A 24,747-nucleotide genomic window follows, 5' to 3' on the forward strand; every position below is an offset into this window, starting at 1 on the left:
CCAGTATGCTTGTTCACTGTCAGCTGACCAAACACCTAATGTGACCTTCATGAGCAAATGATAGAGAAGATATCTTACTGTATCTGCCTGCAGCAAGATCTTGTGGTAAATAAGTGACTTGGCCTAAAAATGCCTGGTGCTGCTTCATGTTAGTAGGATGTGGGCAGCCTCAAAAGCTTTACTATGTCTGTTTATCACCTGTTTCGCCCAATGGGAAATGACATGACTCAGATATTCAATAGAGGGTTGTAAGAAATACAACTTATCCAAATCGCACCCACATCCTGCAAGGTCTGAAACAGAAGCTGAACACTGCGAAGATGGTCCTCAGTGGTGGGATCTGTGGCCACAGTGCCATCAAGGTTGTTGATACAACAAGGGATTCATTGTTTGAGTTGTTCTAAATAATGATTAATAGTCCTGGAGTGCTATCAACTCCAAAAACCAACTGGTTGTATTGGTAGAAGCCATATGGCATACTAACAGCATGAAGCTGACATGTCTCTTCCTCAAGAGGCAGCTGCAAATATGTTTCTAAGAAATCCAGTTTCAAAAAATACTGACCCCAAACAGTTCTGTCTCAAGTTCTTCCAGGTGGGAATGGGGTATCTATTGACCACAGATTGTGAATTGACAGTCACTATGAAATTCCTGCAAAGGTGGAGCTTGCCCATCATTGTTGAGCTTGCCCGTCATTTTCTTAGTAATCACTAATGGCATAGCCCATTGATTACATGATATGGGTTCCACGGTGCCCAAAGGTACTAGCCTATGTACTTCTTCTGTTACTTGATCATAAAGTGCCAGGGGCGCAGACCAGGCATTAAGAAAGAGAAAATTAGATTGTACAGAGGGTTTGACAGTGATATGTGCCACATAATCTGTTGCCTTGCCTAGTCCAGGCAAAAGAAGGATGGGAAATTCCTTGCACAGATCATCCATTTCTTGATAGGGCATGAAGTCTAGCACTAAATGTACTGAATTGGTGACTGCCCATCACAAGGAATCTTAATGAGTGCACCCCTGCCTTGTATGTCTTCTCTGTCTTAAACTATCTCACAATGGAAATTTGTTGCCAGATATAACTCACAAGACATCTTGAGGGTGTAAACAGCAAATTGAAACCAAGGCACAGGTAAGTGTTAGAGTTCAGAACTGATGCCATTGTACCTGCTATGGCTGAAAATACTAGAGTCCATAGCATGAGGGTTAGAAGTGAAAGCCAGAGCCGATTGAGAGTTGTGCAGCATTACTGTGTGTCTTTCTTTCAATGCTGATGGCGAGAAGCCCAATACTGAAGGCATGCTGGTCAGTTGCATTGAGCAAAACAAGTGGGGCAGGAAAGTATGGGCCTGTGGAAGTTTGTGCATCACAGTTGAGTGTATGTGGAGCACAGTAGCTGGGCATGCTGTACCACGATAGCTTCTGCATCGAAAGGCATGCAGGAATATGAGTGTGAATTGTGATGTAAGTTGACAGTGGACGCATCAGCTCTACCTGATTGGCCTTTGTTGCTTGTGCTATCTTAAGTACATGTTCTAAGGAGTGGTCTCCAAGCAGCAGTGTCCATTGGCAGACTTATTTATCAGGAGCCAACATTATGACAGCTTCACAACCTATTGTGTCCACATAAGATCCCTTAGATTGAGTAACTTAAGTCTTGCAGCTCCATAGCCCAAGACCAATAAGATTCATGAGGTTGTTTCATTCATTGATGAAACTCCACTAATGCAGATATCATAGGAGTGTGTTTGCAATAATATGAAATCAGCAAATGACACATTTCATTGAATGACAGAAATGCCGGACCCTGAAGGGGGACTAACTAGTGTAACAAGTAGTATGTTTCAGGGGACATCCATGATGGAAAGATAGCTTTAAGAGAGTCAGCATCTGTTATCTTGAAGGCCACAAAGTGTTACCATAGACATTTCTCATAAGATACCCAGCATTTAACAGCTTTGTCATAGGTGGAGAAAGGTAGCAGATAGGTTGAAAAATTTTGAGGCCACGTTAACAGGCCTGTCAACACTCAGTCCAACATGGCCTTGTGTTCCTACTGCGGCATTTCCAGCTGCATCTGGATTTCCATTTGCTGCCACATTAACATCTGAAGAGCAATCTCCAAAGACACACCTGTTGACACTTCAGGTGTCAGCCTCTCTGTGATGCTGTCATTACTCTTAGATTGTGTCACCACCTGGTGGGCATACCTGTGCTGCCAGGTGCCAGTGAGGCTCAACTGAATCATAAAAATATGAGCTGGTATGCCAGCCAACGTGGCACTGGTGCAATAGATGTGGTAATGTAGGGTTACCACAATAGAAATGAATAAAGTCCACTAATAATTTATAGTATTCAACACACTTTAAATGTACTTCATACAAATACAACCAATGTGTCAGCAATCCAATTATGAGAGCATTGTCTCTTGGAATGTGTTCTGTTGAGTGAAGTACAGGTAAAGTGTTTTGAATACCACCAATTATTAGTGAAAATATATAAGAACTTCTGCCTGACATCTGAACAATGAGTGATATTACATTGATACTGAAATCTTCTGAAACATAAGAAATAGGTTCCTATTCTGTAGAAACTATTCACATTACGAATTTGTCAATGAGTTAGGAAACCTGTTATGGCTCTAATGATTCTGGAATAGGATGGACTTCATGTCAGATCGTTAGGATCCCTAAGATTTTTATTTCTCAAGGAGTGATGAGCCACTTTCTAGTTTTTAGGTGATAATTCCTAGCCTGTATAAATTTTACCAATGAACCAGTATCCCTAAGATTTTGATATATCTGGGGATGAAGAGGCATTTTCTAGGTTTTAAGTCAAAATTCCCAGCCTATATTACTTTCATCGTGCTTGTTAAGCAGTTTGTTTGTTCTTTAAATGCCTATTAAGAAACAAAAATATTATGTAGGTAGCAAAGACATGCCCAGTGTAGACAGAAAATTATTTATGAATGGGTACCCAGCTTTACAGGAATGGTGTTCAGACTGTGGGCTGCAGAATTTGCATTTTTAGTAGTTTTAGTGTCATGAAATGCTGTTAGTAGCTGGTATTGGTATGCCAACATAGCATAGAAACACCAAAAACATCCATGTGCAGTCAACATGCGTCTGGACAAGGTGAGCAGGGCTTTCCCCTTAAAGTTGTTTTATCAAATAATAGCAATAGTGTTGCTGCTCTTTGCAAGTATCAGTGCATTAAAGGAATATGGAGAGGTCCTATTTCTGCACTGAGATTGAAGAACATGATTCAGAAGTTTGAATTAACTGGCAATTTGCAAATTTCTCCTGGGCAAGGCCAGCGGCTAATTCTGCTACAGATCATTGAAGAAATTACTGTTGTCATGGCTGAGAATGTTGGACACAATGTATGATCTTCAAGCAATGCACAAGCTGTGTCATGAGAGCTGAATATTTCACGGCCCACCACTTGAAGAGCACTGCAAACAGTTGCAGAATAGCATCTGTACAAACTTCATTTTACTCATCAGTTTTTGCAAATTGACACAGACACTCAGGTAGGTTTTTCTTCTACATTTATTTTAAGGGTTCAAGTTAATGACATGTGACCTTGGAGTGTTTTGTGGATTGTTGAAGCACACTTTACTCTCACTGGGATAGCAAACACACAATTGTCACATTGGGGATCGCCACCACCAACTAATGTTCATGAATGAACACGTCACTGTTTGGAGTGGCTTCATGACACAGTTCATGATTGATCCATTTTTCTTGGAGGAACTTTGTCCCCAAGGTCAAAGGACATGCAGCATGAATGGCAGACCCTGCTGTAATGTGCTTCATCCACATATGATCCCTGCTTTTTTGGAGAGACATGATTTGGACTCAGCTGTTTTGATGCATGATGAAGCTTCATCTCACATTACTTGTGAAGTCACTTGGTTACTCAGTAGCTTATTAGGAGAAAATTAAATCATTGGTCAATCATTACAAACGCCATGGCCACCAAGATCACCAAACATGAACTCACATGATTTCTGGGTGTAGGGTTACCTCAAGGACAGGGTTTATCAATAGGCCAATAACACATGTTGGAGGTTGAAGATGAACATCCCACCTGATATGTTTCAGGTTCTTGTCCTTTGAAATTCCTCTTGTCCTTAAAGTTTCAAATTGTGCCATCCAGGTAAAAGTAGACATATACAAAAAACATCTTTTCACACCGCTTGTTGCATTTGGCATCTTGGCTGAACCCTTGCACTGTTTTATCAAATTCTGATTATCATTTTTGAAATACACTAATGGACACCTGATGTGTAACTGAGTCACTGGTGTTTTTGTAGATATTAGTCTCCTGATTAGGACAACCTCAGGAACAGCTTAGGGCCTCTTTTCAAGTTCTTAGCATAGTTGGAATCATAGCACCTTCACCAAACTATGCTGTATAGTCACCAGATTTATGTACCAAATATGAGAATTGGATCATCAGTAAAATTTGGCCCTTAGCACTGAAAGTATTTTATGTAAATAAAGCATAAAAGACACACATAGTTAAATAGGATCCTGAAGCAAGTGCACTCCTTTCTATACACAATATTCAAAGTTCTATAATTATACAGGCATTTGATCAATGTGAAGTTTCTAGATCTTTTAGAACTCTCAGATACTAGGTTATAAATATTACCAGGGAATTTGAATTGAACAAGGGTCCTGAATGTAGCCAGTCACTAATTGCAACCACTATAATATGCTGGATAATGTGTAGACTGCTGAAATTTTAATTCATCTTCTTCAAGAATGTTTATTTTTATTTATTTATTTCAAAACAAGGGAGTTAGATATTTATTTGCATTATCTATAGCTCATAATTCCACATTTTACTATGATGCTCTGTGTACTTCAGTGCACAGGGCCCAAGCCATCTCACCCTGAAACTGCCACCTGACTTTTGAGTACCATTATACTGAAGTAAGCAGTACACATGTTTAGAAGAGAGAACTAAATCTGCAGTTTTTGAAAACTGCCTTCATATATTGTTCATGCTATGGAGTACAGCAACACAAAAAATCTTAGCATCCACTTTTGTCAGTTGTGACTGTGTTCTAAAGGAACCAACCAATATTAAACTGCTGTGAGACCATATGAACAGGGTGTCAGGATTTTTTTAATGATATGTCAGAACTCACTCTCTCCCTTTTGAAAAATTAAAGGGACCAAGTGAGCATTAGAAATTCCTCTGAATTACTATTGATAACATATTAATGGTAGTTATCTCTGGTTGATGGGTAGCTACAGTATCGTGCATTATAGTTTGTCCTCCTGTCTTATACTGTTTATGCCAGTACAGCCCCATGTGCTGTGGCTTTAAACAAAAGCAGATGCTGTTGTATTGTCTGCCTTGAGAATGACGTAAATCATCTGAGTTTACTGTCGCTTGTGAAGATTTTCCCATCTCTTAGAGCATCAACTTTGAAGCATGTGTTTCAGGCCTCAGGAACTCTGAAGAGTAGCATTATATTAGAATGAGATCCATTGTTTGCTCCATTGATCCATTAGGCGGGACTCCCTTTGGAGGTAAAACATGTCAGAAAAAACTAACAGAATACACATTTTACACTATTATTCTTGTGTTTTAGAGTTAATGTTCCTTCCATCTAAATGAAGTGATCCTTGCAAACTAGAAAAGGTCAAAAATATTGGAGCACATAATCATTACTCAAGCAAGTGCAATAAATCTGTAAAAAGTACAGCCAATATATCTATCAATTTATATTAAATATCATCAAATAAATTTTGTTCATGCACCTTGTTTCATTGGTTACATTACACAAATAAATATCGCATACCCATAAATTCATTAATCAAATGCTGTGATTAATAAAGGAAAACCTTCATTGACTGGTAACTGAAATGACTTACCATACAGAATAGAGCAATATACAGCATTTTTTAACTGTAAAGAATATGTTATTAAGGTAATAAAATAACTGGAGTATACATTAGGTGTTTTGATTGCTATAAATTCACAAGACATTGTCAGTGTCTAAAACTTTACTCATGAAGCTTTAGAAAATAGCTCTAAAGACAGTTATAAAGGAATTCTGTTACAGCCAACAGCCCAGGCAGTGTCAAGTATGCCACTGTTTTACATACCGTCTTCCCCAGCAAGTAACATAATAAGTTCATCACTGCCACATCATGGGACCTTGGCAACATCTGGCAATGGCTCTCATCGATTCATGGCTTATCCTGCTGTTCAGCCATTTACATCTAACCATCAACAATCAACAATCTCCAGTTTGAATCCTACGGGACCAACAGCAGATAGTTCTCAGACATCTACAGGTAAGTGTTAAGCATGCAATGTAGAGTTATAAGATTTGTACTACAACTGGATATCCCTCTAAAAAAAGTAAAACTTTTACATGATTGAAGCAATTCTGTGCTTCAAATTAATGAAAGATTGTTTTTAGCATTTAAAGAATTAAATTAAGAAGACTATTGAAGATAAGATAGTTACGGACACATTTACAAACTGGTTAGAAGACTTCAGCAGGGAATCAGATGATATGAAATTGTTAACATTTACTGATAATTAGTTGAATGCCTCCAATTACAAAAATAAAATGTCTACAATCATTGGGTCATTATGCTCAGTCTAACGCACTGTTTCTCAAAGAACACGAATGGAAATTTTTCTTGATCCATGTATTTTAATTTCAAGGAAATAAGATGTAGATGTATCTAATAAAAATATCTGTAAAGAAATATCTAAATATAAGTTCCATCATCAAATAAAAATAAAGAGCAGTTATATATGATATTTCAGTACCTGTGATATTTGGAATTATGATGCAATGTTCCTTCGGACATGCATGCGTGTCTGAAGGTAGGGGCACTGTGGTGACTACAGCCATTATGAAATACACAAAATGTATTCACAATCGCAAAAATGGACAATCATCAGTTTTATAATGGAATGATAACAACAAAATGACCAGGACTGGAATCCAAATCTCCTGAGTATTGCGAGTGGTTGTCTTACTATTAGGCTATCTGACCATGACTCACAGCCAGACTCCAACTTCCATATGTCATCAGACATGTATCTACAGCCTGTACTTGTACATCCATTGTGTATATTCTCATCTGGGGGAGACATTTTACTTGAAAGATGTTTGTCTGGTGTCAGCAAATAAATACAATATTGCAGTGCCAGTGTTATTCCAAATTATGATGCAATGTTTCTTCAAACATGCATGCATAGTTTCTGCAATAAAGAGCACCTCACCTTCTCCAGCCACTGCAATTTGTTGTAGGTCTCCTGATACATATTCCCAAGTGTTGTTTTTGATGAGTGGTGCTATTATTATAATTATTATGTATTGAGCATCTATGTTATTATATACAGTGATATGGGATTTGTCATGGGTTAATACAGATAAAATTAATACAAGCATCTTATGAAATAGTGTCTGTGGATGAATCTTAAATCAAATACACAAACCAAATGATATAAATTTCCAACAATACATTTAAGTAATTAAATACAAAGATAGAGAGAGAGAGAGTAATAATAATGGATAGAAACAAGAAACAATTAATTTAATACTCTATACTGGCACATTAATTAATTTTTATGTGTACCAGTGGTGGATCATAGGCCTAAATTCTGGGAAGGCCAGGAAACATTGGAAAATCTCCTTTTCTTCCCTTTTAATGCACTGATACCTAACATTCCTAACCATCACTACTATTACAGTTACTACTAGGATGATAATAACTACCAACACCACCACCATCACCACTACTACTATTATTACTGATAATAATAATAATAATAATAATAATAATAAAACCTGTGGAGGCCCGGGAAAAGAATAGGCCTCCAGTATGTTCTGCCAGTCGTAAAAGGCGATGAAAAGAACAAACCACTAACAGGGCTAACCCCCCTTTTAGTGTGATTAGTTGGTTCAGGACAGAACTAATGAAGCCTCGGACAAGTGCTGTCATGGTCGGAGACGACGCTTGAACCCTATGCCCGTCCACAATAGTAACGACACTGCTAGCCACATGGAAAATGATTTAAATCCAAATAGAGGTGTTTTGCAGGATATGATTCCTCCAACCACTCTAGAAGGAAAACAAAGACAGAGGATGAGAGGGTCAGACGATGTTAACCGACACCTCATGTTCTGTTATTACCAAGCGACAAACTTAGGAACCAACACAACTGGATACAGATCACAAGTATACACAACATTTATTACCAGATACCCAGAATTAAAATTTTTAACAGAACAACAACTAGCTGATCAGATTCATGTAATAAGCAAAAAAAAACAGGATACCCCTGTCAGAACTAGAGAACATCAAACAACAAGTACAACAAATACTGGAACAAAATAATGTGCAACCAGAAGAAGAATAAAACACAGTAATGGACTCAAACATCCCAGAGCAAACAAAGAAAGAACAATATGCATCAATTAAACAATCAGAGGAAACCAAAATCTTAAGACAGCCACCAGAACAAGCACAAATAGAACATGAAGTGACACACAGGTTAGATATAGAAGAAAAATTTCAGTTGACATATATAGAATACAAAGACACAAATACAGACATTAGACCATTCTTGCATAGACCACCAAATAACCCACAAGTCGAAACAATAATAACAACTATCAACACAATCATACACTACAAAATAAATGAAAATACAACTGTGGATGAGTTACAACTACTGGTTTATGTAGGAGCACTCACTACACTAGATATACACACTAGGCAGAGATCAGAACCAACCAACACACAGAAGAAACCCACAAAACCAGCATGGCAACACAGGCTACCGATCAGAATAGAAAATTTGAGAAGAGACATCGGACAGCTAACACAATTTATAAGAAATGAAATATCAGACAAAAAACGAAAAAGTTTAGGTAAAATCTCACAACAAGAAGCGATAGAGCAATCAGATGAAAAGAAGCAGAAATTACAAGCATTGGCCATACAACTTAGAAGGTACAAAAAAGTGAAAATAGAAGGAAACAAAACCAAACATTCAACACAAACCAAAAGAAATTTTACCAGACAGTAGGTAACACACACATTAAAATAGACAATCCACCAAACATAACAGACATGGAACACTTCTGGTGCAACATATGGTCAAACCCGGTACAACATAACAGACATGCACGGTGGATACAAGCAGAAACAGACACATACAAGATGATACCACAAATGCCTGAAGTGATAATTTTGCAACATGAAGTCACCCAAGCAATTAATTCTACATGCAATTGGAAAACACCTGGAAATGATAAAATAGCAAATTTCTGGCTAAAGAAGTTCACCTCAACACATTCACATCTAACTAAATTATTTAACAATTACATTGCAGACCCACAGACAGTCCCTGATACACTTACACAAGGAATAACTTATCTGAAACCTAAAAATCAAGCAGACACAGCAAACTCAGCAAAATATTGCCCCATAACATGCCTACCAACAATATACAAAATATTAACTTCAGTCATTACACAGAAATTAATGACACATGCAACACAGAACAAAATTATAATTGAAGAACAAAAAGTCTGCTGCAAAGGAGCACGAGGATGTAAAGAGCAACTGATAATAGATGCAGAGGTGACATATCAAGCTAACACTGTACAAAGGTCACTGCACTACGCATACATTGATTACCAAAAAGCTTTTGATAGTGTACCCCACTCATGGTTAATACAGATATTGGAAATATACAAAGTAGATCCTAAATTAATACAGTTCCTAAACATAGTAATGAAAAATTGGAAAACCACACTTCATATCCAAACAAATTCAAATAATATCACATCACAGCCAATACAGATTAAGCGTGGAGTATACCAAGGAGACTCATTAAGTCCTTTCTGGTTCTGCCTTGCTCTGAATCCACTATCCAACATGCTAAATAATACAAATTATGGATATAATATTACTGGAACATACCCACACAAAATCACACATTTGCTATACATGGATGATCTAAAACTACTGGCAGCAACAAATCAACAACTCAACCAATTACTAAAGATAACAGAAGTATTCAGCAATGATATAAAAATGGCTTTTGGAACAGACAAATGTAAGAAAAATAGCATAGTCAAGGGAAAACACACTAAACAAGATGATTACATATTGGATAACCACAGCGACTGCATAGAAGCGATGAAAAAACAGATGCCTATAAATATCTAGGATACAGACAAAAATAGGAATAGATAATACAAATATTAAAGAAGAACTAAAAGAAAAATATAGACAAAGACTAACAAAAATACTGAAAACAGAATTGACAGCAAGAAGCAAGACAAAAGCTATAAATACTTATGCTATACCAATATTGACCTACTCATTTGGAGTAGTGAAATGGAGTAACACAGAACTAGAAGCACTCAATACACTTACACGATCACAATGCCACAAATATAGAATACATCACATACATTCAGCAACAGAAAGATTCACATTAAGCAGAAAGGAAGGAGGAAGGGGATTTATCGACATAAAAAACCTACATTATGGACAGGTAGACAATTTAAGAAAATTCTTTTTAGAACGAGCAGAAACTAGCAAAATACACAAAGCAATCACTCATATAAATACATCGGCTACACCATTGCAATTTCATAACCACTTCTACAACACTTTAGATCACATAACATCAACAGATACAAAGAAAGTAAATTGGAAAAAGAAAACACTACATGGCAATCACCCTTATCATCTAACACAGCCACACATCGATCAAGACGCATCCAACACATGGCTAAGAAAAGGCAATATGTACAGTGAGATGGAAGGATTCATGATTGCAATACAGGATCAAACAATAAACACCAGATATTACAGCAAGCATATTATTAAAGATCCCAATACCACAACAGATAAATGCAGACTTTGCAAACAACAAATAGAAACAGTAGATCACATCACAAGCAGATGTACAATACTAGCAAATACAGAATACCCCAGAAGACATGACAATGTAGCAAAAATAATATATCAACAACTTGCCATACAACATAAACTTATAAAACAACATGTTCCCACATACAAGTATGCACCACAAAATGTACTGGAGAATGTTGTTGTTGTTGTTGTTGTTGTTGTCTTCAGTCTTGAGACTGGTTTGATGCAGCTCTCCATGCTACTCTATCCTGTGCAAGCTGCTTCATCTCCCAGTACCTACTGCAACCTACATCCTTCTGAATCTGCTTAGTGTATTCATCTCTTGGTCTCCCTCTACGATTTTTACCCTCCACGCTGCCCTCCAATACTAAATTGGTGATCCCTTGATGCCTCAGAACATGTCCTTCCAACTGATCCCTTCTTCTGGTCAAGTTGTGCCACAAATTTCTCTTCTCCCCAATCCTATTCAATACTTCCTCATTAGTTATGTGATCTACCCATCTAATCTTCAGCATTCTTCTGTAGCACCACATTTCGAAAGCTTCTATTCTCTTCTTGTCCAAACTATTTATCATCCATCTTTCACTTCCATACATGGCTACACTCCATACAAATACTTTCAGAAATGACTTCCTGACACTTAAATCTATACTCGATGTTAACAAATTTCTCTTCTTCGGAAACGCTTTCCTTGCCATTGCCAGTCTACATTTTATATCCTCTCTACTTTGACCATCATCAGTTATTTTGCTCCCCAAATAGCAAAACTCCTTTACTACTTTAAGTGTCTCATTTCCTAATCTAATTCTCTCAGCATCACCCGACTTAATTCGACTACATTCCATTATCCTCATTTTTTTATGTTTGTTGATGTTCATCTTATATCCTCCTTTCAAGACACTGTCCATTCCATTCAACTGCTCTTCCAAGTTCTTTGCTGTCTTTGACGGAATTACAATGTCATCGGCGAACCTCAAAGTTATTATTTCTTCTCCATGGATTTTAATACCTACTCCGAATTTTTCTTTTGTTTCCTTTACTTCTTGCTCAGTATACAGATTGAATAACATCGGGGAGAGGCTACAACCCTGTCTTACTCCCTTCCCAACCGCTGCTTCCCTTTCACTTCCCTCGACTCTTATAACTGCCATCTGGTTTCTGTACAAATTGTAAATAGCCTTTTGCTCCCTGTATTTTACCCCTGCCACCTTCAGAATTTGAAAGCAAGTATTCCAGTCAACATTGTCAAAAGCTTTCTCTAAGTCTACAAATGCTAGAAACGTACATTTGCCTTTCCTTAATCTTTCTTCTAAGATAAGTCGTAAGGTCAGTATTGTCTCATGTGTTACCAATATTTCTACGGAATCCAAACTATTCTTCCCCGAGGTTGGCTTCTACTAGTTTTTCCATTCATCTGTAAAGAATTCGTGTTAGTATTTTGCAGCTGTGGCTTATTAAACTGATTGTTCAGTAATTTTCACGTCTGTCAACACCTGCTTTCTTTGGGATTGGAATTATTATATTCTTCTTGAAGTCTGAGGGTATTTCGCCTGTTTCATACATCTTGCTCACCAGATGATAGAGTTTAGTCAGGACTGGCTCTGCCAAGGCCGTCAGTAGTTCAAATGGAATGTTGTCTATTCCGGGGGACTTGTTTCGACTCAGGTCTTTCAGTGCTCTGTCAAACTCTTCATGCAGTATCGTATCTCCCATTTCATCTTCATCTACATCCTCTTCCATTTCCATAATATTGTCCTCAAGTACATCGCCCTTGTATAGATCCTGTGTGTACTCCTTCCACCTTTCTGCTTTCCCTTCTTTGCTTAGAACTGGGGTTCCAGCTGAGCTCTTGATATTCATACAAGTGGCTCTCTTTTCTCCAAAGGTCTCTTTAATTTTCCTGTAGGCAGTATCTATCTTACCCCTAGTGAGATAAGCCTCTACATCCTTACATTTGTGCTCTAGCCATCCCTGCTTAGCAATTTTGCACTTCCTGTCGATCTCATTTTTGAGGCGTTTGTATTCCTTATTGCCTGCTTCATTTACTGCATTTTTATAGTTTCTCCTTTCATCAATTAAATTCAATATTTCTTCTGTTACCCAAGGATTTCTACTAGCCCTTGTCTTTTTACCTACTTGATCCTCTGCTGCCTTTACTACTTCATCCCTCAAAGCTACCCATTCTTCTTCTACTGTGTTTCTTTCCCCCATTCCTGTCAATTGTTCCCTTATGCTCTCCCTGAAACTCTGTACAACCTCTGATTCTTTCAGTTTATCCAGGTCCCATCTCCTTAAATTCCCACCTTTTTGCAGTTTCTTCAGTTTTAATCTACAGGTCATAACCAGTAGATTGTGGTCAGAGTCCACATCTGCCCCTGGAAATGTCTTACAATTTAAAACCTGGTTCCTAAATCTCTGTCTTACCATTATATAATCTATCTGATACCTTTTAGTATCTGCAGGGTTCTTCCATGTATACAACCTTCTTTCATGATTCTTAAACCAAGAGTTAGCTATGATTAAGTTGTGCTCTGTGCAAAATTCTACCAGGCGGCTTCCTCTTTCATTTCTCAGCCCCAATCCATATTCACCTACTACGTTTCCTTCTCTCCCTTTTCCTACACTCGAATTCCAGTCACCCATGACTATTAAATTTTCATCTCCCTTCACTATCTGAATAATTTCTTTCATTTCATCATACATTTCTTCAATTTCTTCGTCATCTGCAGAGCTAGTTGGCATATAAAATTTTACTACTGTAGTAGGTGTGGGCTTCATATCTATCTTGGCCACAATAATGCATTCACTATGCTGTTTGTAGTAGCTTACCCGCATTCCTATTTTCTTATTCAGTATTAAACCTACTCTTCCATTACCCCTATTTGATTTTGTGTTTATAACCCTGTAGTCACCTGACCAGAAGTCTTGTTCCTCCTGCCACCGAACTTCACTAATTCCCACTATATCTAACTTTAACCTATCCATTTCCCTTTTTAAATTTTCTAACCTACCTGCCCGATTAAGGGATCTGACATTCCATGCTCCGATCCGTAGAATGCCAGTTTTCTTTCTCCTGATAACGACATACTCTTGAGTAGTCCCTGCCCGGAGATCCGAATGGGGGACTATTTTACCTCCGGAATATTTTACCCAAGAGGACACCATCATCATTTAATCATACAGTAAAGCTGCATGCCCTCGGGAAAAATTACGGCCGTAGTTTCCCTTTGCTTTCAGCTGTTCGCAGTACCAGCACAGCAAGGCCGTTTTGGTTATTGTTACAAGGCTATATCAGTCAATCATCCAGACTGTTGCCCCTGCAACTACCGAAAAGGCTGCTGCCCCTCTTCAGGAACCACACGTTTGTCTGGCCTCTCAACAGATACCCCTCCTTTGTGGTTGTACCTATGGTACGGCTATACTGTATCGCTGAGGCACGCAAGCCTCCCCACCAATGGCGAGGTCCATGGTTCATGGGGGGGGGGGGGGGGGGGGGGGGGGGTACTGGAGAATGATGAATACAAATTATACTGGAACAGAACCATTATAACAGACAAAACAACACCACATAACAAACCTGACATCATACTCACCAATAAAAATAAGAAATTAACACAACTAATCAAAATATCCATACCCAATACAGCAAATATACAGAAGAAAACAGGTGAAAAAATTGAAAAATACATCCAACTGGCTGAGGAAGTGAAGGACATGTGGCATCAGGATAAAGTTGACATTATATCAATTATACTTTCAACTACAGGAGTCATATCATGCAATATCCACCAGTACATCAACGCAATACAGATACATCCAAACTTATATATACAACTACAGAAATCTGTAATTATTGATACATGTTCAATTACCTGAAAGTTCCTAAATGCAATGTAACATATAGCGTACAGTTAAAAGGAAGTCACGCTTGATCGAAGTCCGCATCACTTTCCATTTTTAACCAGAAATAACATCTGAGAAAAGGATAATAATAACAATAATAATAATAATAATAATAATGACAATCTTATCTACTAATGAACTGGTGGATTGGGTGTTTTAGCATTGTCACTTTTGTACATCAAGTTAACTTGACGATCCATCTTTTTTTTTTTTAATTTTTTGATGACATCAGCATACCATGTGTCTCAGCTTTCAAGTATTCACAGTACAGGTTTTTCAGTTGAGGTATAAGTAAGAGCTGACAAGCAACCCTGGGCCATACTGTTCCTCAAATATGTTTTTACATGTTTAAGACATGAAAAACTCCTTTCCACTCTAATACTTGTTACAGGAATGGTAGCAGTTAGACAAAATCGTTTGAAAGCTTCTGGAAGAATTTGGTCCATTTCAGGCTCAGTCATTCTTTTGATTAAATCTCACAAACTGACAGAATGAAATGTTTATTTATGATGGGAAAAAAGTACAGCAGTGCAAGTGCGAGTGGCTGAAGGTTGCACCATACATTTGTAATAATTAATACATACTGTCTACAAGGAAATACTGAGCATAACTGGTGAACTGATTAGTATCACCTCATTTAAGGAAGCACAGTTTTTCACAATGTGAAAATCTTGTTTCTAGTTGTGTTACAATATTATCCACTACTTCAAGTACACCTGTTTGTATTTTGACTTTAGTGGATTGACGATGTGTTCATCCATCATTTCAGCTCTTTTCATGTAAGCTTGAGTTTTTGAATTAGTCAAGAATTACATGTAATTTAAAAAACTGATCATTTTATTTTCATTTCTTAAGTTTTTCATGTGAGCTTTGCATCCTGAGACAGGATTTTTGCAAAACTATGCATCACTTCTTTTTTCTGAAGAATGTTGGAAAGCAGTTCAGTCTTTAAAAATATGCTTTGAAAAACAGGGAGAATAAAACTGTAGCCAAAGTCTAGGAGGCTATTTTTGAAACCAAGGGCTTCTCTTGTAGTCCCTGCATTTGAGTCTGGACTGTCAATTATTTAATTTAAAATCTCAGTAATCTCCAGATGGTTTTTGAGAATGGTAGATATTATTCTGGCATTATAGTTCCATCTTGATTCACTGCTCAAAGGAATATGTTTACCAAGAATATTGTCTAGAATTGCTGTGCATTTGGAAGAACAGTGGAAGAAAACAGGAATACCATGAAGTGTATAGGGAAAAATCCTTACTGGTTTTATACTTAACAGGCCTTAGCTTGCAGGCCATGTAATTCTTCAGACAGAAGCACTATCATAGGTTTGGGCCACCAGTTTGTTCTTCATATCATAATTCTGGAGCACACCACACAGCACAGTGAATAATGGAGCAGCAGTTCTACACACAACAAAGAAAGTTTTGCATCACTTCGGTTCCAAGAGTTCTGGAACCTGTACAGAAAATTGGAATAGAGATCAACATAAACATCATTTCTGTCCTTTTTTATTGGTCATGAAGACCACACATTGTTGTACCACCATACAGCGAGACCTTCAGAGGTGGTGGTCCAGATTTCTGTACACACCGGTACCTCTAATAGACAGTAGCACATCATCTTGCATTGATGCATGCCTGTATTCATCATGGCATACTATCCACAAGTTCAGCAAGGCACTGTTGGTCCAGATTATACCACTCCTCAATGGCAATTCAGCATAAATCCCTCAGAGTGGGTCACGTCCTCCATAAACAGCCTTTTTCAATCTATTGCAGAAATGTTTTATAGGGTTCATGTCTGGCGAACATGCTGGCCACTCATGTGGAGCGATGTCATTATCCTGAAGGAATTCATTCACGAGACGTGCATTATGGGGGCATCAATTGTTGCCCATGAAGATGAATGCTTTGCCAATATGCTGCCAATATGGTTGCACTATCAGTTGGAGGATGGCGTTCACATATCGTACAGCCTTTACTGCACGTTCCACACGTCGGCCCCACATAATTCCACCCTAAAACATTAGGGAACCTCCACCTTGTTGCACTCACTGGACATTGTGTTGAAGGCATTCAGCCTGACCGGGTTGCCTCCAAACACATTCGGAAGATTGTCTGGTTGAAGGCATATGCGACACTCAATGATGAAGAGAATGTGAAGCCAATCCTTAGCAGTCCATTTGGCATGTTGTTGGACCCATCTCTACCATGCTGAATGGTGTCATGGTTGCAAAGATGGACCTCGACATGGACGTTGGGAGTGAAGTTGTGCATCATGCAGCCTATTACACACAGTTTGAGTCGGAACACTACGACCTGTGGCTGCACGAAAAGCATTATTCAACATGGTGGCGTTGCTGTCAGGGTTCTTCTGACCCATAATCCGTAGGTAGAGGTGACCCACTGCAGTAGTAGCCCTTGGCCGGCCTGAGCAAGGCATGTCATTGACAGTTCCTGTCTCTCTGTATCTCCTCCATGTCCGAACAACATCGCTTTGGTTCACTCTGAGACACCTGGACACTTCCCTTCTTCAGAGCCCTTCCTGGCACAAAGTAATAATGTGGATGTGATCGAACTGCAGTATTGACCATCTAGGCATGGTTGTACTACAGACAACATGAGCCGTGTACCTCCTTCCTGATGGAATGACTGGAACTATCGGATGTCGGACCCCTCCATCTAATAGCTGCTGCTCATGCATGGTTGTTTACATCTTTGGGCAGGTTTAGTGACATGTCTGAACAGTCAAAGGGACTGTGTCTGTGATACAATATCCACATTCAATGTCTTTCTTCAGGAGTTCTGGAAACTGTGGTGATGCCAAACTTTTTTTGATGTGTGTATTTCAGAAAACTTGAACAAAACAACACAGTTCACATAAGCTATTTGCTGAGTTTAGCATTCATTGGGAAGCAAAATGGTGGATGCACCAGCCTGTCTTTCTAGGAGCTTTGGCCTTCCGGGCCAAATACATACAGATTTGACAACACTTTTTTCTGCATAGTTTTTGAAATTTCCAGAAATAGCCCATTTTCCTCCAGTGTACTTTTAAATCACTTCTCTTTAGTACAACTTTAAAAATGGCTCTGAAATTTCTGGAATTTAGGGAATCTTCTGTCTCATCATGACCTCTGAAAGCTAGCTCCTACTTACACAAAGTGATGTCAGTCAGAATTTTATAATGTCTCTGTTAGCTTTCATCTCATTGTTGTGGCTGATTTTCATTGGTTGTGATGTTCATTAAGTAGCTCTTAAATACCAAACATTTTTTTGGATAGTTATTTAAATGAAATAAACCTATTTTGATCATCTTAGAAGAAGTATGCCATGCTAAACCTGTCGACAGATTCTTCAGATCATTGAAACCTTGAGTGGACCATACAGTTTTTCTTGTGCTTAAGAGCAAACATGGCAAGCAGAATTATTTTCCTGTTGTAGGGCTAGCACATAACCACTTGTGTTGCTGATACCATGAAGTATGGAATGCATGTGTTTTGAACTTATCTTTCTGAAGAAGATGTAATGCCATTGTTGGGCATCTTTTCTTCAAAATTTTTTATCTTTCAGTGTCACAGCTCCTTGAAAATGAAAGCTCCTATGAGGAAATAACGATGTCTTCACTCAAAAGCATTACATCAGTACTTGTACAAGGTTGTGGTTTATCCACGTTCACTGCATGTGGGGAAACTAATGTAAGGGAAATCTACAGAGGCAGCACCACAGCAACTGACCTTCCATGGTACAGATATGCATGACAGCATGGCTATTGCAGCTTGTTCCCCCTCTCTTGCTTCTGGCAGTAATGTAATGGTTACCAAGGCAACTGAGCATTTATAGGTGGCCTCGCTTGTGTCTGGCCTCCTTGCCACATGCTTCGCACCTCCGTCTGCTTTAGGTTAGAGCTAAGCTTTCGCCTTTCGCTTGCTTTTTAGTGCTGATGATTTAGAAGAAATAACACGAGTTAAAATATTCATGCTCAATGAAAAAGCTACATAAAGGTTGATTGTAAAAATAATTATTGCTAATACTACTGCTACTCAAAAGCATTACATCAGTACTTGTACAAGGTTGTGGTTTATCCACGTTCACTGCATGTGGGGAAACTAATGTAAGGGAAATCTACAGAGGCAGCACCACAGCAACTGACCTTCCATGGTACAGATATGCATGACAGCATGGCTATTGCAGCTTGTTCCCCCTCTCTTGCTTCTGGCAGTAATGTAATGGTTACCAAGGCAACTGAGCATTTATAGGTGGCCTCGCTTGTGTCTGGCCTCCTTGCCACATGCTTCGCACCTCCGTCTGCTTTAGGTTAGAGCTAAGCTTTCGCCTTTCGCTTGCTTTTTAGTGCTGATGATTTAGAAGAAATAACACGAGTTAAAATATTCATGCTCAATGAAAAAGCTACATAAAGGTTGATTGTAAAAATAATTATTGCTAATACTACTGCTATTATTTATACCACAGAAAAGTAAGGATGCCCAGCCTCCCTTGCCTTCTCTAATCAGTCACCACTGATGTGTACATAAAAATGAGTAAATTACACTTAACACTAACATGTCTTTGTCACTGCATTAAGCAGTACCTGCTAATAATTCTGCTAGTTATCAATAACTTCTATAGTAACTCAGTTCATCAGCCAGTAAGTATAACTTGTGATACATGGCTACATGTAACTTGAATTATAAAATAGGTGTACTGAAATTACAAAATTTCATTGGTTCAATTACATTGTAAAAACTTTCACTTATTAACATTTCTTAAGCTAGTTTTTCAAGCTGCACAACTTTCGTATCCTTAAGCAGAGAGCTTCAGTGTGTATTCTCCTTCTATTGTAATTATCATGTTCAAGTGTTTTTAGTTAAACTCAATGTGCAGCAGTCATATCCGCCATATTCACTGTGTTAAGGAACTTGTTGATTTCCACACTTTTAAGCTGATGAACTGAAGTGTTTGTCCAATCATAAAAATGTTGTTTTTGCTGATTGCATAAGTTGGACCCAAAACCTGTTAGGATGTGATTTGACAGTACAAGCATAGAGAATAATACAGAACTACTAACAATTGACTTGGAAACATGTGCATAGCAAAATCTGGAGACACTGAAGATATTACATGGTGGTAATTTTTTTTTATCTCAGCAAAACTTTCAATAACTCACTGGGAAAATTACAATTTTCTGCGTGAGGCATGTAACTAGTCATCTTGTGAAACAATCTGAAAACTGCATAGAGCACATAGTTCAGGAGCACACTCATGTAAATATATTAAATTTATGCCAAAAAATAAATCTGACCTTTTACGAGAATGTCCACATAGTCAATGAGTATGTTAAAATTCTTGCACCACTGATTACTAAAGTGCAAAGGACATTTTAGAAAATAGAAAGATTTACATGTTTAGTGAAGGAGATAAAGAGGTAGTAATGACTTATCTCAAGGAGGAACTTGAACCAATTAGCTTTGATCTGAAGCATATAGAGATACTGTGGCTCAAGTTTAGAGGAACACTTAACGAAGCACTGAATATATATGTACTTAGTAGAACAGTTCATAATGAGATGTACCCTTCAGGTCATACAGTTTCTGTAAACAAACTTCTAAGGAAATGACCACTGCACAGTAGATGTGAAACAAAGTGTAGTGCTATAGAGAGAGACATGTTGAATAAAATGTATTTGGCTGCCAAAAGGGCATATGAATCCGTCAATCATACAGGAGTCTTATCAAGAGAGCTCTCACACACCCAAAGCCATTCTGATCATATGTTCATCATATCAGTAGCACCAAAGTTAGTCTTCATTCACTCATGAATGACAGAGGAATCAAAATTGAGGGCAACAAAGCAAAAATAGACATTTGAACTCCATTTTTAAATGTTCCTTTCCAGAGGAAGATCCAGGAGTAATTCCCCAGTTTAATTCTAGCAGTACTACAAATAAAAGTCATATGGATACTCTTGTCAGTGGCGTTAAGAAACACATTAAATAATTAAAACTGAACAGGGCTTTTTGGGATCTGTGTCAGATGTGGCCATTAGCCTCAAGTTGAATATACTGGAGAATACAAGATCTTGCTGTGGGGAGTGTTTATACACTCCTGGAAATTGAAATAAGAACACCGTGAATTCATTGTCCCAGGAAGGGGAAACTTTATTGATACATTCCTGGGGTCAGGAATCACATGATCACACTGACAGAACCACAGGCACATAGACACAGGCAACAGAGCATGCACAATGTCGGCACTAGTACAGTGTATATCCACCTTTCGCAGCAATGCAGCCTGCTATTCTCCCATGGAGACGATCATAGAGATGCTGGATGTAGTCCTGTGGAACGGCTTGCCATGCCATTTCCACCTGGCGCCTCAGTTGGACCAGCGTTTGTGCTGGACGTGCAGACTGCGTGAGACGACACTTCATCCAGTCCCAAACATGCTCAATGGGGGACAGATCCGGAGATCTTGCTGGCCAGGGTAGTTGACTTACACCTTCTAGAGCACGTTGGGTGGCACGGGATACATGCGGACGTGCATTGTCCTGTTGGAACAGCAAGTTCCCTTGCCGGTCTAGGAATGGTAGAACGATGGGTTCGATGACGGTTTGGATGTACCGTGCACTATTCAGTGTCCCCTTGATGATCACCAGTGGTGTACGGCCAGTGTAGGAGATCGCTCCCCACACCATGATGCCGGGTGTTGGCCCTGTGTGCCTCGGTCGTATGCAGTCCTGATTGTGGCGCTCACCTGCACGGCGCCAAACACGCATACAACCATCATTTGCACCAAGGCAGAAGCGACTCTCATCGCTGAAGACGACACGTCTCCATTCGTCCCTCCATTCACGCCTGCCGCGACACGACTGGAGGCGGGCTGCACGATGTTGGGGCGTGAGCGGAAGATGGCCTAACGGTGTGCGGGACCGTAGCCCAGCTTCATGGAGACAGTTGCGAATGGTCCTCGCCGATACCCCAGGAGCAACAGTGTCCCTAATTTGCTGGGAAGTGGCGGTGCGGTCCCCTACGGCACTGCGTAGGATCCTACGGTTTTGGCGTGCATCCGTGTGTCGCTGCGGTCTGGTCCCAGGTCGACGGGCACGTGCACCTTCCACCGACCACTGGCGACAACATCGATGTACTGTGGAGACCTCACGCCCCACGTGTTGAGCAATTCGGCGGTACGTCCACCCGGCCTCCCGCATGCCCACTATACGCCCTCGCTCAAAGTCCGTCAACTGCACATACGGTTCACGTCCACGCTGTCGCGGCATGCTACCAGTGTTAAAGACTGCGATGGAGCTCCATATGCCACGGCAAACTGGCTGACACTGACGGCAGCGGTGCACAAATGCTGCGCAGCTAGCGCCATTCGACGGCCAACACCGCGGTTCCTGGTGTGTCCGCTGTGCCGTGCGTGTGATCATTGCTTGTACAGCCCTCTCGCAGTGTCCGGAGCAAGTATGGTGGGTCTGACACACCGGTGTCAATGTGTTCTTTTTTCCATTTCCAGGAGTGTATTTTTGGCCTTTATGTTCCCATAAGTCAGTTGCCCTGTTCCCAGTTCTTGATCTTCAACTGTTATGGAGACAGGGATGTTTTGTGTCTGAGGACAGTCAGTGATTGCCAGTGGCTCAGCGTGTGCATTTCAAATCAGAATTTATATTTTTCTGCAGGCGAATTTTGCTTCAATAATTTTTTATGGTTCACCTCAAAAATTTCTTATTGTAATGTTGCTGTTGAAACAGCGATATCTACGCACCATTTCATACAAATTGATTGGTTACATATGCACAAATCTGTGGACATAGTGCGAAAGATAAAATAATCTCAGAGACAGTAACTCCTACTGAGTATCAATCTGTAGATGAAATGATTATCCACTTACAGTGTAGAAGCAGGGCAAAACAGTATATAAAGTCTAAACTGAAAAAGTGGGAATCCAGAACATGGGTATGCTGTAGCTCAGATGGATATGTAACATTTTGATAGGTGTACCTATAGAAAAGGCAAGAACAGAATACCATACCATGCCATAACTTGGGTCTTATTGGGAATGTTATTGTAAGGAAGTGCTAGGGACTAGAAGGAAAGAACCACAAGCTAATTCTTGACAATCTCTTCACAAAATCCCACTGCTTTCATATCTGAAGCAGAAGAAAATTCATATACTGGGAATCATAAGTTCCAACAGATTGCAGGGTGCAGAGAGTAAACTGTCTAACAGAAAAGCTCTAATAAAATCAGGCTAAAGTTCCATCTCTATTGCTGTTTCTAATGACAATATAACAGTTGTGTGAGGAATGGACAGAAACATTGTCCACATGTGATCTACCTTTGTTCGAGGGACACCAACTTACAATATCAAAAAGATGGGATCTAACGAGCCATGCTTGTGTAAAAATAGAGGAGCCATATGCTGTAGCATACTACAACAAATTTATGGGCAGAGTAGACATGAGTGAGTGGATGGTAGGACATTATCCTCACACTATGTAGAGCAAGAAGTTTTATTTAAGATTATTTTATTTTATTTTTATAATGCTGCACTTTGAAACACATGGATTCTTTTCAAATGAGACACTACAGAAAATATTTATTTTGTAGTATTCAAGGTATCAGTTGGTACAACAGTTATAGAGCTTGGGAGTCTGAAAAGGAATTGTGGCAGACCATCAAGCACCCCTGACCATGCTCACCTGAAGAAAATGCAACACATTTGGTGTTCTGCAAATGTAAGACTGGATGGAGAAACCCATTACCTTGCAAAGAAGAAATGTAGGAATTCCCATAGGTGCAAGGATAAAAACTCCAAAAGAGAAACAAGACATATTTCCAAAACTTGTACAAAACCAACTTGTCCAGACTGTATGGAATTCTTTCATAAGAAGTAATATGAAGAGTTTCTTGTTGGCTGAATTTTTCCTCTATTTATAACATTTCTTGGTTTAACAGTCAACAAAATTCTTCTGAGTATGTGATCGCATTATCAAAGTGTAAAATTCTTCGATATTCTGACCACTGTTGTAAATGGCCTTCCTTAGTGTGTTTTTGCTGTCTGTTGAATCATAGAAGTTTTGGTTTATATATACTGGCAAAAGAGGCTCTTCTGCCAATATATGTGTTTTGCCTTCTCTCATGTTGAACATATAACAGTTAGGTTAGTGAGAGGAAATGGTATGCGTAACTTTAAACTAATAGCATATTTTGCATTTTTTAGTCTGTGTTAATGTATAGATTAGTTCATGAGGAAGTAGCAAAAGCATAAATGACATTTTTGTAATCCAGGAGAAGGCAGTCATAGTAATCATAAACTTATAGCTTAAAGTAATTACTTTTAGTGTTTTTCATAGTGTTCATTGTGTACTTTTTGAACTACCTAACCAAACTGTAACAAATCACATACATAAGTATAATATTAGAACCTTTGCTTTCTAGTCTTACCACAAAATAGATTAGCAAAAACTATCTGTTGCCATGTTTATACAGCAGTCAAAGTATATAAGAAACTTCCAAATTACACACACTGTATGGCTGTAAAATTGTTTAAGGAAAATAATGCCCGCTTTCTTATTAGGAAACTCACTTTACTCATTACAAAAATTAATGTGTATGGCCAGTACAAGTTTAAATTTTTAATAATGTATTTATGCAAAATTTCATATTAAGACATACTAATTCCTTATTTTAAGTGAACAGAGAACATCTGTTCCATGTTTTTATGCCAGATGACTGACAAAGAATCTGAATGTGTATATTATGGTTAGTCTCTTCAGGGATGAATTTTTTAAATAATTTCAGTACAGACAGTTATTTTTAACACTATATTTCAGATGTTAGGCTGTCATTACAAATATAGTTTTGGTGCAAATGTAACAACTTACTATTCAACAATGAAAATGAG

At 38.8% G+C, this 24,747-nt stretch overlaps 1 protein-coding gene across 5 annotated transcripts in view; it reads left to right on the plus strand.

Moving 5' to 3' along the window:
• Nucleotides 1-24,747, plus strand: part of LOC126184543 (cAMP-regulated phosphoprotein 21) — a 1,287,166-nt gene that overhangs the window by 1,212,915 nt on the left and 49,504 nt on the right. For all 5 annotated transcript variants that reach the window (XM_049926953.1, XM_049926952.1, XM_049926954.1 and 2 more), the window contains one exon: nucleotides 6,089-6,323. In XM_049926953.1, the coding sequence (XP_049782910.1) occupies nucleotides 6,089-6,323 (235 nt within the window). The remainder of the gene's footprint in view (nucleotides 1-6,088; nucleotides 6,324-24,747) is intronic.

The sequence above is a fragment of the Schistocerca cancellata genome, chromosome 4, assembly GCF_023864275.1.
Source record: "Schistocerca cancellata isolate TAMUIC-IGC-003103 chromosome 4, iqSchCanc2.1, whole genome shotgun sequence".
Taxonomy (NCBI): domain Eukaryota; kingdom Metazoa; phylum Arthropoda; class Insecta; order Orthoptera; family Acrididae; genus Schistocerca; species Schistocerca cancellata.